The sequence below is a fragment of the Aplysia californica genome, unplaced genomic scaffold (assembly GCF_000002075.1).
Source record: "Aplysia californica isolate F4 #8 unplaced genomic scaffold, AplCal3.0 scaffold00337, whole genome shotgun sequence".
NCBI classification, from domain to species: domain Eukaryota; kingdom Metazoa; phylum Mollusca; class Gastropoda; order Aplysiida; family Aplysiidae; genus Aplysia; species Aplysia californica.
In genome coordinates this window covers 235,089-247,781 of record NW_004797607.1, presented here as the reverse complement: position 1 = coordinate 247,781, position 12,693 = coordinate 235,089, and the positions used below count along the sequence as shown (strand labels likewise).

General features: G+C 46.2%; 1 protein-coding gene across 1 annotated transcript in view; it reads right to left on the bottom strand.

The window, feature by feature from the left end:
• LOC101864076 overlaps positions 1 to 12,693 on the bottom strand; it is a gene marked incomplete in the record, with an annotated part of 143,197 nt that overhangs the window by 83,650 nt on the left and 46,854 nt on the right. The window contains 1 exon segment of the mRNA XM_035970909.1: positions 745 to 11,685. Coding sequence (XP_035826802.1) covers positions 745 to 11,685 — 10,941 coding nt within the window.

The window sequence follows — 12,693 nt, the reverse complement described above, 5'->3', positions numbered from 1 at the left end:
TGAAAAAGATAGGAATAAAACTCCTAACATCAATCAGTATCTATAATGGTTTGACTCCGAGAGTCACATGCGACAAAGGAATGAAATTTGCTTCTTCATCAAGAAAAGAAAAAAACCCCCACACCTTAAAGTGTTGTGCTTCATTTAGAATTCCAGGGGAATAAAAAATAAAACCAAAAAAGGAAAGGGTACAGTTGTAAAGGAGCCTAGAAAGGCCGATCCCAGAAAGATAGATTGACCCGATGATTCATGAGGCATGACATCTTCAGTATGATACATAAATAGTACAATATATGAACATAATATAAAGACCATCAAAATATCATAAAGACACACTGAGCATTGCGTAAAAATATCTACAAAAATTGCATGGTCATACAAGGCATAATCATTAACATCATGTACAAACACATTTATAAAGGAACCAAGACAAGGGAGGAATCATCAAAATTAAAATCATACTAAAGAAATTCAGCATTACTAAACAAAATCTGTTGTCGCTGCTCCAACGTATAGTAGACATCTCGATCACAAAGCTTGAACATCAAGGGAGGAAGTCCGCCAATGGGAAGACTGGCAACCTAAAAGAAGCAAATCCTCAACAACAAATAGAGAAAGCTACAGGAAGATATCCATCATGAAAAGCAGCAATACAAAAGGCATGAAATGAAAACATCCCAGAAAACATTTATGAAACACACAAACAAACAAACAAAGAAAAACAGAAAAGGGAGGGGAACTCACGTATGCGCTGACAGGAGTGGACGTGGATGACCGGTCAATGGAGTTGAAGTGATCAAGAGTTCTTTGGGAGCTGGTTTTCACTTGGGACATTCCATTGAAGTCTCTCTGGATTTCTTCTGCTTGAGAGAAACCTCTGTCATCATCAAAGTTTTTCCCAGATACGGACGAACTGATGCTGATGCAGTCGATGTCATCCTCTGTCATATCTTTTCCAGTTGGGGACTGTCCTCGACTCAGTCTCTCGGAAATTCCTGTGAGTGACTGCCCTCTGCTGAGTCTCTCTGAGCGAGAAATTCCAGATGTGTACTCATCTTCGTACGAATTTTGCTTCTCGGCAAGGGAGGCTCTCCAGTTGGACATCTTCCCAGATTGTTGAGAGATACCCACAGTATCAGACATTCCTTGATTGTTTTCATTGCCGTACTCCTCGTTTCTTTCTCCCACGGTCAAAGTTGGCTTTATCAAACCCTTCTGCAAAGCCTGTGACACAGAAATCTTCTCCTGGGAGTGTGGATCTTTGAACGTTGCTGCAGCAGTGTCAATATAACCTTGGCTAACGGCTTCAGCCAAGGGAATCGAGGTGGGTCTTTCTCTTGAGTGTACTCCGTTCACAGCACCACCATTTGTCAAGGGCGTATTTTGCTGACTGTTGGCCTCATAGGCCACAAAGTCACATAAAAGAGCGTCGTCAAGTGGCATGCTGTGACCAGAGATAGGATCGTGAAACAGTCCAGAATCCCGGTCAACAAGACCGCCTGACAGAGCTTCATCAAGCGTCAGCTTTGAATCTGTCTTCACAACAGAAACCAAGCCACGCTTTTCTGCTTCTCTCAGTGAGAGCTTCTCCCCCGTCTTGGAGTCTAGGATCTCTTCCAGGTTGGTAGCAGCCGTGGGGGCAACCCCATCTTTGAGCATAACAACCGACTCCCCAACCGCTTTTCCTCCATAGGCTCCAGCAATGGGGGACAGGTAGCCCGCTCTGAGAGCTGCTTCAATAGAGATAGTGTCTCCAGTGAGACTGTCGTAAAAGAGGCAAGTGTCAGAATCTATGATGCCTGTCTGCAAGGCATTTTTGAAGCTGTAAGTAATTCCTGAATCACTTATACCTCTGTACTCGAAAGGCCTCCCATCAGATGCGACAATAAGTCCAGTCCTTACAGCTTCATCTACAGAATACATCTTCTGGGAGGCTTTATCTAAAAAAGAACCGGTCCCTGGGTCAATAAGTCCACTCCTCATTGCGTCCCTGAAGGTCACGCGGTTCACATCATCTCGCTGATTTGCAGTAATGTTTTGACGAGATGATTTCTGGATCTTCTCGGAGATAACCAGACCGAGTTTCATGGCCTCAGCAAGAGGCACGACATCCCCGGTCAGTGTGTCAACGTAGTGTCCAGATGGATCAAGTATGCCTTTGTTGATAGCATCTTCTAAGCCAAGTTCTTGGCCAGACTCTGTGTCGATGACACCAGTTATGTTGTATGTGCCACTGGGTTTCTTTGAAGTCACTGTTGTTTGCGACTTGGATATCGTCTGGACTGAACCAATAACCAGACCTTCTTTCATGGCTTCTTCCATCATCATCTGCTCACCGGTCAAGGGGTCGTGGAAGACTGTGCAGTGCTCATCTACCAGTCCCATCTCTACAGCTTCTTCCAGTCCAACTTGGCGTCCAGAGACCGGGTCCTGCACACTCGTCACACTGACCTGCTTGGCATCTTGTTTCTTCTGCTCCGACAATCCAGATGTGTCCGAAGTATCTTTGCCTTCAAGGTAGCCGCGCTTCAAAGCATCTCGGAGGGGCATGCTGCTGGTGACCGAGTTGTACATTGCCTTGTTCTCGTCCAGTATTCCTCGCTTGATCGCCTCTGAAATGGTGATAGACTTGTCTGTGCGTGGATCTTTGATGTCTGTGATGAGGACCCCATTTATGATGGCCACCTCATGCTCCTGCTGACCCTCCTCGACATCTGCACTAATCAGGCCTTGCTCAATAGCATTGTCCAGGGGAATTTGTTCCCCTGTTCTCTGGTTGACGACAACACCTTGGTCAGGATCGAATATGCCTTTACCGATGGCCTCTGCCATTGTGATCTCATTACCTGAGGCTGGATCAACCACAGCTGTGATGGTCATAGACTTCTCCTTCATGGATGTGATAACTGGCTGTGGAAGGTCTGATTCCAGAGTGACCATACCTTTCTGCACAGCATCAGAAATGCTCATTGCTTCTCCAGTCTGGGAGTCTATAAATTCCATTCTAGACTTGTCAATGATACCGTGCTGCACAGCTTCTCTTCCTGTTAGGGTTTTTGAGTTTTTAGAATCCTCAGCTGACTTGATGCTGTACTCGCCAACTTTTTCAACATCAGAGTACTCCCTGTCCTTCAACATGCCTTTAATCAAGCCCTGCTGATAAGCACGCTGCACAGGCACTGGGTCTAAGGTAGTGGGGTCATTGTAGATGCCAGCTTTCAGATCCAGAAGCCCAGAAGTGACTGCCTGAGTAACATTCACAAACTCATCCTTGACGGGGTCATACACTGACAGGATGTCACAGGCTTTATCACCAGATGACTGCTTCTTGGACATGCTCTGCTTCACGATCAGGCCTTCTTGTTCCCCTTGCGCTATGGATATACTTTCAGTATCTGAGACATGGTAAGTGCCAGTGGCTGGATCAATGATTCCTCTGCGTACAGCTTCACTCCAGGAGATAAACTCATCCTTCTGTGCATCGAATACCTGTTTTGCCGTAGCTCCTGAGACAAGGTGTGGCTGTTCCACAGCTCTGGCGCTCGTCTCCGTCACTTTGAGCAGTCCCTGCTTGAGTGCATCTCCCATGAGCAGGGTTTCACCTGTCCGCTGGTTGGTGAGTGTTCCACTGGACACATCCAGAACGCCCTTTTCCACTGCCCTCGAGATAGACAATTCTGTGTTGGTAGCAGGGTCGATGACGGATTGGATCTTGAAGGAGGAAGACTCAGTTACTGTTGATCTATGAGACTTCTCGTACCTTTCACCTGACTCCATCTCAGATTCCACTGACTTGGCAGACACAAGACCATGATTGATGGCATCTTTCAGGGGCATTATATTTCCACTTCGAGTGTCTTTGAAAAAGCGTCCTTCTTCATCCACAATACCTCGGCGGACAGCTTCTGAAAGAGAGAGATTTCTTCCACTGTCCATGTCACGAACTGAATCAATTTGCAGAGTTTTCTTCTCAGCAAAAGCGACTTCAGCGATGGAACCTGCTTTAGTAATTTCCTCCTTTGTGGTTACCTTGTCCAAGATGACGCCGCTAATGAGTCCTTCCTGTGTGGCTTCTGAGATGGTCAAACACTGCCCACTGACTGGGTCCTCATAAGTGCCATCTTCAAGGTGGACAATACTCCTGCCAATGGCCTCTTTCAGAGGAACATTTTCTCTTGACACAGGATCATACACTGTGCTCACCTTAATTTTTTGAGTGGACTTTGTAAAAACATTGACACCATCTTGAGTCGCAGACAATGAGACTTCTTCAACAGTTCCGTCCTTGATGCAGGCATCCAGATTCTTCGCATTTCCTGTACGTGGGTCCACCACATGACCATTGTCATCTAAGACACCGTGTCTCAAGCCTTCCTCCAGGCTCATCTTCCGTCCAGTGTGTGGGTCTTTCACAGACGCAGAGTCCTTTTTGATCAGCCCACCCATTATTGCATCACTGACTTGCATCTCGCGGCCTGTGTTCGGATCCTTAAAGACACCAGTGTTGGGGTTGAGATAGCCACTTGAGATGGCCTCCAAGAGCCTCATTTCTTCTGTCGTCTCAGTGGCAGGGATACTCTGCTGCAGCTGTGTGATCTCTAGCACATCAGGAGACAGCTGCCGGACCGTCGTCGCCTGAAAAGAGAGGTCTGGTTGAGACGTTTCATCTACTTGTTTGTTAGTTACCTTGCTGTCATCCATACGCGCTGAGAATGATTCCTTTGCTGCCATGGCTGCTGCAAATGGAGCCCCAATGATGGCTAAAGCTCCCATCTTAGCTGCTTCCTTCAGAGTCATGCTCTGACCAGTCTCTTCATTGTAGAATCGGCCAGTTTGAGGATCGATCTTACCCTCTTCCAGACCTTCTTCAAGGGAAAATATTTCTCCAGTTTTCACTTCATAGACAGTGAACTTGGGATCCAATTTGCTAGCGTCCACTGCTTCTTGGAATGTGACCTTCTCTCCAGTCTGAGGGTCATGGAAAACACCTGTCCTGTCGTCAAAAAGACCGTCTTCAACAGCTTTTGTTAGGCTCATGCCTTGACCCATCTGTGGCTCCGAAGGAGTGTTTGTATCAATGATCTGATCTCTGATGGCATCCAGAAGACCCACTCTGTCTCCTGTGCTTGGGTCTGTATATTGCTGACTCTTCAAATCAACAAAACCTTTGTCTAGCGCTTCAGCAAAGGACAGTCTGTTGGAATCATCAGCAGCATGTCTGTTTTCTCCAGGACGCCTCTGTACAGTCTCTCGTTCCTCCTGGAATTTTGTCACAGTCTCCTTGACCACTTGCCTCACAGGACTTTTGGGCTTCGGAGCGACAGGTGGTGGTGTATCAGTGGTTGAAATCAAGCCATACTCAATTGCTTTTGATAGTGAGAACACTTCCCTAGTGATAGGATCTGTAAAAGTATCACTGTCTTCATCTATATACCCTCGAGCCATGGCTTCCCTCAATGTCAGAGGTTTTGATGAGACTCGTTCAGATCGAACTAAGCCTTGAGGGGAAGAGTCTTCATTGGTTTCTGGAATTAAGCCTTGAATTTCAGCATCTTGAAGAGATATTCTTTCCCGGGAAGCTTTTTGGATAAGTTCTCCCTTGAGAGGATCAAAGATGCGGTTGTCGATTGCGTCATGCAGAGAGATTTCGCGTCCTGTTTGAGGATCAATGACAGTAGAGGAGTCACCATCAATGACATCTCTATTCAGGGCTTCCTTCACAGACATTCGGAGACCAGATGTTGGATCAATTATTTGTCCTGTTGCAGGGTTGTACTGTCCATCCCTGACTGCTGCATTTAGAGTGTATGCTTCTACAGAGCTCTTTGCCACATGAGACTGAGTTCTGGACATTTCCATGGTATTTTCGGTAACCGATGCCAGAGCAGAAGCAGTAGGCATGTCTATGAGTCCCTTTGAAAGGGCTCTCTCGATGGTAAACTCCTGGCCAGTGGTTTGGTCAGAAATGGTGCCTTCCTCCCAGTTTATATTGATTTCTGGGGTGCTTTGGAACTGGCCTGATGTTTTTATGGCTAAATCCTCCACCAAGTCAGAGTCCACCAGGCCTTTCTGAACCGCCTCTGTCACTGACATTGCTTGTCCTGTAGTTTTGTCAAGCACAGTGCCAGTTTCCCAGTTGATCTCAAGATTCTTCATGCTCGCTTGTTTGAAAACCCTGCTCTGCATGTGGTCTTGAGATGAGGAAATTGTGCTGCTGTATTCTCGTCTGCTTTCTTCCATCACAGTTGTGGAGACTGCAGACCTAGGAGCTGGGCTAACCACTGAGTATGGGGTGGCAGGTTCTAACTCTATAGTCCGCTGGCCACCAGGGGAGACTGAGGCACTATCTGAAAAGCTTCCATTCATTACAGTAGAAGTAACAGAAGACATATATTTGGTGTTTGATGGGTCTGGTCTGTCTTGCATAAACCTCTGACCAGACTGGTCAAAAGTGATAGTGACTGGCTCACCAACTCTAGCTCCTGAGGACATAATAGGTGAAGCGGGGTCAACTGTGATGGTGACAGGCTGTCCCACCTTTCCAATGACAGGAGAAGATGGAGGGTCCTCGCTTCTGTGCTGAGACATCTGGCTAGATCTCTTCTCGGTGATGATCCTGCTGCTCTCAGAAAACTGGGTCACCTTTGGTTTTGGAGCTGGAGCGGGAGGTCTTGGTGTAGACGAAGCTTCCATCTGCTTGGAGAATGATGAAGTTGTCTTGGTGGGGCTCCGATCCTTCACGGCATCCACAATCATCTTTCCAGCAACAATGGGTGCTCCAGCTATGGCCATGAGGCCAAACTTCAAAGCCTCTTGAGGTGACATCTTCTGTCCAGTCTGTTTGTCAACTACTTGTCCAGACCTATCGACCAGGCCTCGCATGCGTGCTACGTCCATAGAGTGCACTTGACCTGTTGTGGTGTCTTGTACAGCAATGGCTTCAGATTTGATATCACCCTCGGCGATTGCTCTCACCAAAGGAATTTGTTCTCCACTTTTGCTGTCAATAATGGAGCCAGAAGCAACATCATATTTGTTCTGTACCAGCCCTTTCTCTATTGCTTGGAGCAGTGGAATGGTCGTCCTGCTGGCTGAGTCGTAGACATCGGCTGTAGTTCCATTGATGAGCCCCTTCCTGATGGCCTGGCACAAGGGTACTCTCTCTCCAGTGGTCGTGTCTGTCACTGTGACCATATTGCCTTCAATGATGCCCTGGTTAAGAGCAGCCTGAAGTGAGTATTTTTGACCAGTCTTTGGTTCTAAAAATTTTCCTGTAATGGAGTTGAACAAACCAGCTGAGACAGCATCAATCAGGTTCATTGACACCACGTTGGTTGACTGTTGAGGAAGAGAGTTTTCTCCAAAGCCCAGTGCACTTGCCATGCCATCATCAATCTTGCAGGTTGCTGAGTTGATAACATCCTTGACGATGCATTCTCTGAGGGAGAGAGTTTTCCCTGAGCTGGGGTCCTCTAGAGCAGTCAGGTTGATGTCAATTATACCTCTGTGCATGGCTTCTTGCAGGGTAAAGTACTCTCCAGACTTGGGGTCTCTGATTTTTCCAGTGTCTTCATTGACAAGTCCCATTTTCTGAGCATCTCTAAAAGACAGGCCCATCTCTGTCTTTTCGAGCAAACCTGAAGTTGAAGTGTCACTGGCAGGCTGTTCTGTCTTGCTTGTAGGAGTGGTCACAGTCATGGGGCTGCTCTTCAGGGTAGATCTTGTTGGACTTTGTTGTTGGATCTTTGTTGCGTCAGCTGTTTCTCCCTCTACTTCTGTGGAGTAGTGCAGTACTTCTGTGGCAAGCGTTCCATCTTCCATCGAGTCATCATGAGCTATGGTCTTCTCCAGCTCCATGTCCACCTTTGACCATGGCTTCTGGTTTTCCTTAGGTAAACGTGGGGTAGACAATTTTGCTTCTGCCAGATTTTCCTCCTCCATGGACTGCTCAAGTTGCATAGCACTAGAATGTTTGGACTCGAGCAAGTAGCCAAACTCTTTGGCCTTACTCAATTCAATCTCGATTTTTGTTTTAGGGTTGTAAAATGTTCCCTTTTCCAGATTTATAATACCGTCTTTGATGGCTTTGTCAAGGGAGATTTCCTTTCGAGTTCTGGGGTCCATGACAGAAGTGATGTCTTTCACAGGCACAGCAGGAGTGGCAGCAGAGACCGAACTTCTCATGATGTCATCCTCCCTCGTCTTCGATGTGACCTCACCATTGATGAGGCCTTTCTCCATAGCCGCGCCAATCGTCATTGTCTCTCGGGTAGCAGGATTCTTATACAGACCTTTCTTCAGGTCCAAAATACCCTTGTCCAAAGCTTTATCATAGGTCAGCATTTCCTTCGTGTTGGGATCAATGACACTGTTGATGCTCATTGTCACTGTTTCAGAGTGAATGTCTTCCATAAGGGTAGCCTCAAAGGACTCCTGCTCATCTGTGATGTGAATACTGGATATCTCTGCCTTCTCAAGGGGATCATCTGACTGAGCCTCTGGTGACTCAGCAAGAACCAGTCTCTTGTCAATGGCATCACTCAGAGTCATCGACTCCCCGGTCAGAGGGTTCATGTAGATTCCACGACTCTGATCCAGAATGCCTTCCTCTACAGCCTTTGACACCGAGATCAGTTGTCCTGTCTTAGGGTCTACAACTGCAGTCACAGACAGAGATGTAAGCTTGGTCGTCGTGAGTTTATTCTTATCCTCATCAACATCAGTGTTGACGGACGTGAGCTGTGCAAGAATAAGGCCCTTCTCAATAGCTTCATGAATTGGAATCCTTTCTCCTGTTCTGACGTTGATGTATGTTCCCTCTGATTCATCAAGGACACCAGCAGAGATAGCATCTGCAATGTTCATGTGCTTCTTGGTGACAGGGTGGAGAATAGTTTTCAGGATGAAAGACTTTGTCTCCCTGAGCATGGAGTCCCCATCCTCACCAGGGCTATTGATGTCCTCGACAATGACAAAGCCTTTCTTGATGGCTTCGCTGATCTTCATAGGGTTTGGTCTGCCAAAGGCATCAATGCCATGGTAGATTCCTTTTTCTTGATCTAGGATCCCTTCTTTCATAGCTTTGCCTACAGTGAGGCGTTCCTTCGTCTTGGGATGAATGACCCCCACAATGCAGAAAGCTTTTGTCTCTTTCACAGCCTCTGCACTGGAGTCCTCATGACTAGCCATCTCTTCTGCCTTGATGAAACCTCTCTCAATGGCAACATTGAGGCTCATCTGTTCTCCTGTCAGTGGGTTGGTATACTGCCCACGCTCTAGATCAAGCAATTTGCGCTTAATGGCATCTTCCACATCAAGGTCACGACCTGTTCTTGGGTCTGTCACAGACTTCAAATTGATCTCTTTGGTCTCAGAAATTACTGACTTCATGAGGAGTGGTTTCGCCACAGTGGTCGTGGTGAAGGAGTACTGAGACCCGCTCTTTGTAATTTGGCTGGACTCGTGTTTCTTAGAGCCCGGCTCGATGGGGATGGTCTTCGTCTTCTTGCCGGAGCTGTCAGTCATGAAATTCTGAGACATGCTGATGGTCAGAGACCTTGAATCAATTTCGTCAAAGCTTGTAGACAAAGATGGTCCTTCAGGCCACTCTGACGAGAGGCGGAGAAGACCTTGCTTCACTGCTTCTTCCACAAGCATCAGACGGCCAGTCTTGGGATCTCTGAAATAGCCAGTCTCTTCATTCAGGTAGCCTTGAGACATGGCTTGTGATATTGAGATAGCCTCAGATGATCCAGACGAAGACTCGACCTGCGTGAGAACAGTGGAAGATGTCATCATGGGGCTCACTAGGCTAAGAATGTTGGTGGCGTCATGGGAAGTGATGACCCCAGCTGACATAGCTTCCTGCATAGTTAATTTCTCTCTGGTTCTGGCATTTTCAACCATCCCACTTTCAGGATCCAAAATTCCCTTGAACAGGGCTTCTGCTAGAGACACATTTTTGCCCTGAGCATCTTTCAGACTGGTTGGCTTGTTGAGATCCTTTACCAGGTTTCTGTCCATGAGCCCAGAGTTGGCAGCTTGTTGAAGGCTCATCTGTCTTCCGGTTCTGCCATCCACATAGGTACCCTGGGCGGTGACAATACCTCTTTTAAAAGCTTCAGAGAGTGTCACTACTTCATTTGTCCTTGGGTCCTTAACACCAGTTCTGGAAAACTCCACATCCTCATGCACCAATTTGATCACTCCAAGCTTCACAGCGTCAAGAAGAGAGTATGTCTTGTTGTCTTCTGGATTGATGAAAACTCCAGTGGGTGTCATTATACCTTTTCTTATAGCATCCGATATTGACATGACGTCTTCCGTTCTGGGATCCAGGATGCATTTTTTGTCTTTGCTAATGACCCCAGTAGCAATGGCTTCTGCTAGTGGCATGACACGGCCTGTGGACCTGTCAAACATATTGCCATCTTCAGTCAGACTGCCATCTGTGACCAGATCAGCCAGGGACAGTGCTGTTTTGACCATCCCCTGCTTCATGGCAGTTGACAATGAAAGTTTCTGATTAGTTGCAGCATGGTTAAAAGTTCCTTTGAATGGATCTATCACACCCGCAGACACAGCATCTGTGAGGCTGATAAAGTCTCCGGAGGTCGGGTCTTCAATTTCCTGAAAGTTGGGGTTGAGGTAGCCCTTCTCCACTGCCTCCATGATGCTTAGGTCTGTACCAGAGAGTGGGTCATTGACTTTCCCCGTGATTTCACTGTACAGGCCTTTCTCAATCACTTTGCCAAGACTAAGCCCAGCATCCATTTTCAGGGGCTCTGAATGGGCAAAAATGGCTTGAGTATGCATGATGGATGTCAAATCAACTTTCTCTCCCACCAGAAGGCGAGAGCATGACTCAGAGATGACACCGCGAGCTACAGCTTCTGTGATTGAAACTTGTTCTCCTGTGCTGCTGTCTGTAATGGTGTTTGAGAGTGGGAGGTACAACTTCTTGTGTATGGCATCCAGAAGCGACAGTTCCTCCCCGGAACGAGGATCAACCAATCCACATGGAGATGTCATCTGTTTGAGGACCACTTCATCTAAGTAGCCTTTCTTTGCCGCCTGAACGAGAGACAATCGTTGGCGAGAGTTTGGATCCACAAAAGTTTTTGTTTTGGGGTCTATGAGTCCAGTCTGCAGAGCCTCCATGAGCGTGACCCTCTGTGATGTCTGAGGGTTGAGAATAGCTGTCACATGCAGGATCTGGCCTCTGGGGGCCACTTCTTCTTTATTTACAGTGACAATTGTCTGCTGCTGTGGCTTCTTTTGCTGCTGCCTGGCACCGCTCACCATAGATGAGGTTGTCACGGTTGGAGTGGGGAGCACAGACGATGTTGACCCTTCCATTGCTTTCAGATTCATCGACAGCTCTGTCAAGCTCGTCCTGTTGGATTGTTGTGTCTGCACTTTAAGCTCTTCTGTTTTACTTTTGGGAACAACTTTTATCACTTTCTTTACCTCTCCCAACTCAGCTGTCATGGTGGACTCAGGCTTGATGACCAGTGAGCTGGTGTAAGACTGGGTCATCCCCGAGTTCTGAGGAGGGTTTGAGTCCTCAAACTGCTGGGTAAAGTACTCTTGCATGTCTTCATCGACCAGCATGGAGGACCTTTTGGCTATCTCAGCTCGGAATGTCCGCAACAGGGGAATCTCTTCATCGATTACAATCTGGAACTTAAAAAAGAAAAAGAAAGAAAGCAATTATAACTTTTTGTAAAGCAGTTTCAAATAATGATATCAATTCTTTTTTTCGTACTTTTCTCTTGAACTAAAAAAATATCTAAAGTAGCTAAATATATTTGACTGCCACTTAAATATCCTTATTGCGTTGAAAGGGGTGCTAAACCAATACCTTTCCCGATTTCACAAATGTATTTGATTCAAGGGAGGTCAAACTACAATCTTTTGGTATTTATTCTGCATCTCAAGTTTGACGAGTTCTATACCTGAGGCATTTTCAATAATTTTTAAGAACAACAGTTACATTGGAAAGGAAGTGAAACAAAATATCACATTGAAAAGCCAACTCACCACAAGCCGCTTTTCTAATCTGACACAGGAATTAGTCAGCATGTTTATCAACATTTTAAGCTCTTTTCAACATTATGCTGGCTACATAACATGAGGGACCTTCAAATTACCACTGATCTGCAGTAGAAAGAGAAAAGATCTTTTGGACATCTCCAAACAATTACTGTTTAGAAAAAAGCTTTCGTTTTAGGTCTCCCACACCATAGCTTTGAACAAGATGTTTTTTGTAAATGTCCCCCCCCGACCAAAAAAAACCCACACAAGTTTTATCACCTAGGAATTCCTTTGACCTTTCCTGTCAGGGTCAACCTGGACTGAAATGAGTGCAATTTCCCATCAGAAAGACAGAGATGTGTATGTAACACATAAAGTGAACTCAAATTCTCCTGAGAAGCCTAAACACTACACCACAGTCTGTGAACAGCGCAAAACAGAGTACCCACAAATACACAATAGGCAACATGTCATTGTTTGAGTAAAAGTAAGACTGACAGACAGAAACAACAGAAGGAAAGTAAAGAATTAGGACATACTAGTGGTGCCCTCAACCATCCCCAAAATGTAAAAAAAAATCTTCATTTTATACTAGGTAGAAGAAGAAAGGCACACTACATAAAAATACCTATTGTTTCTCTGTTTCTGCTAACAGAA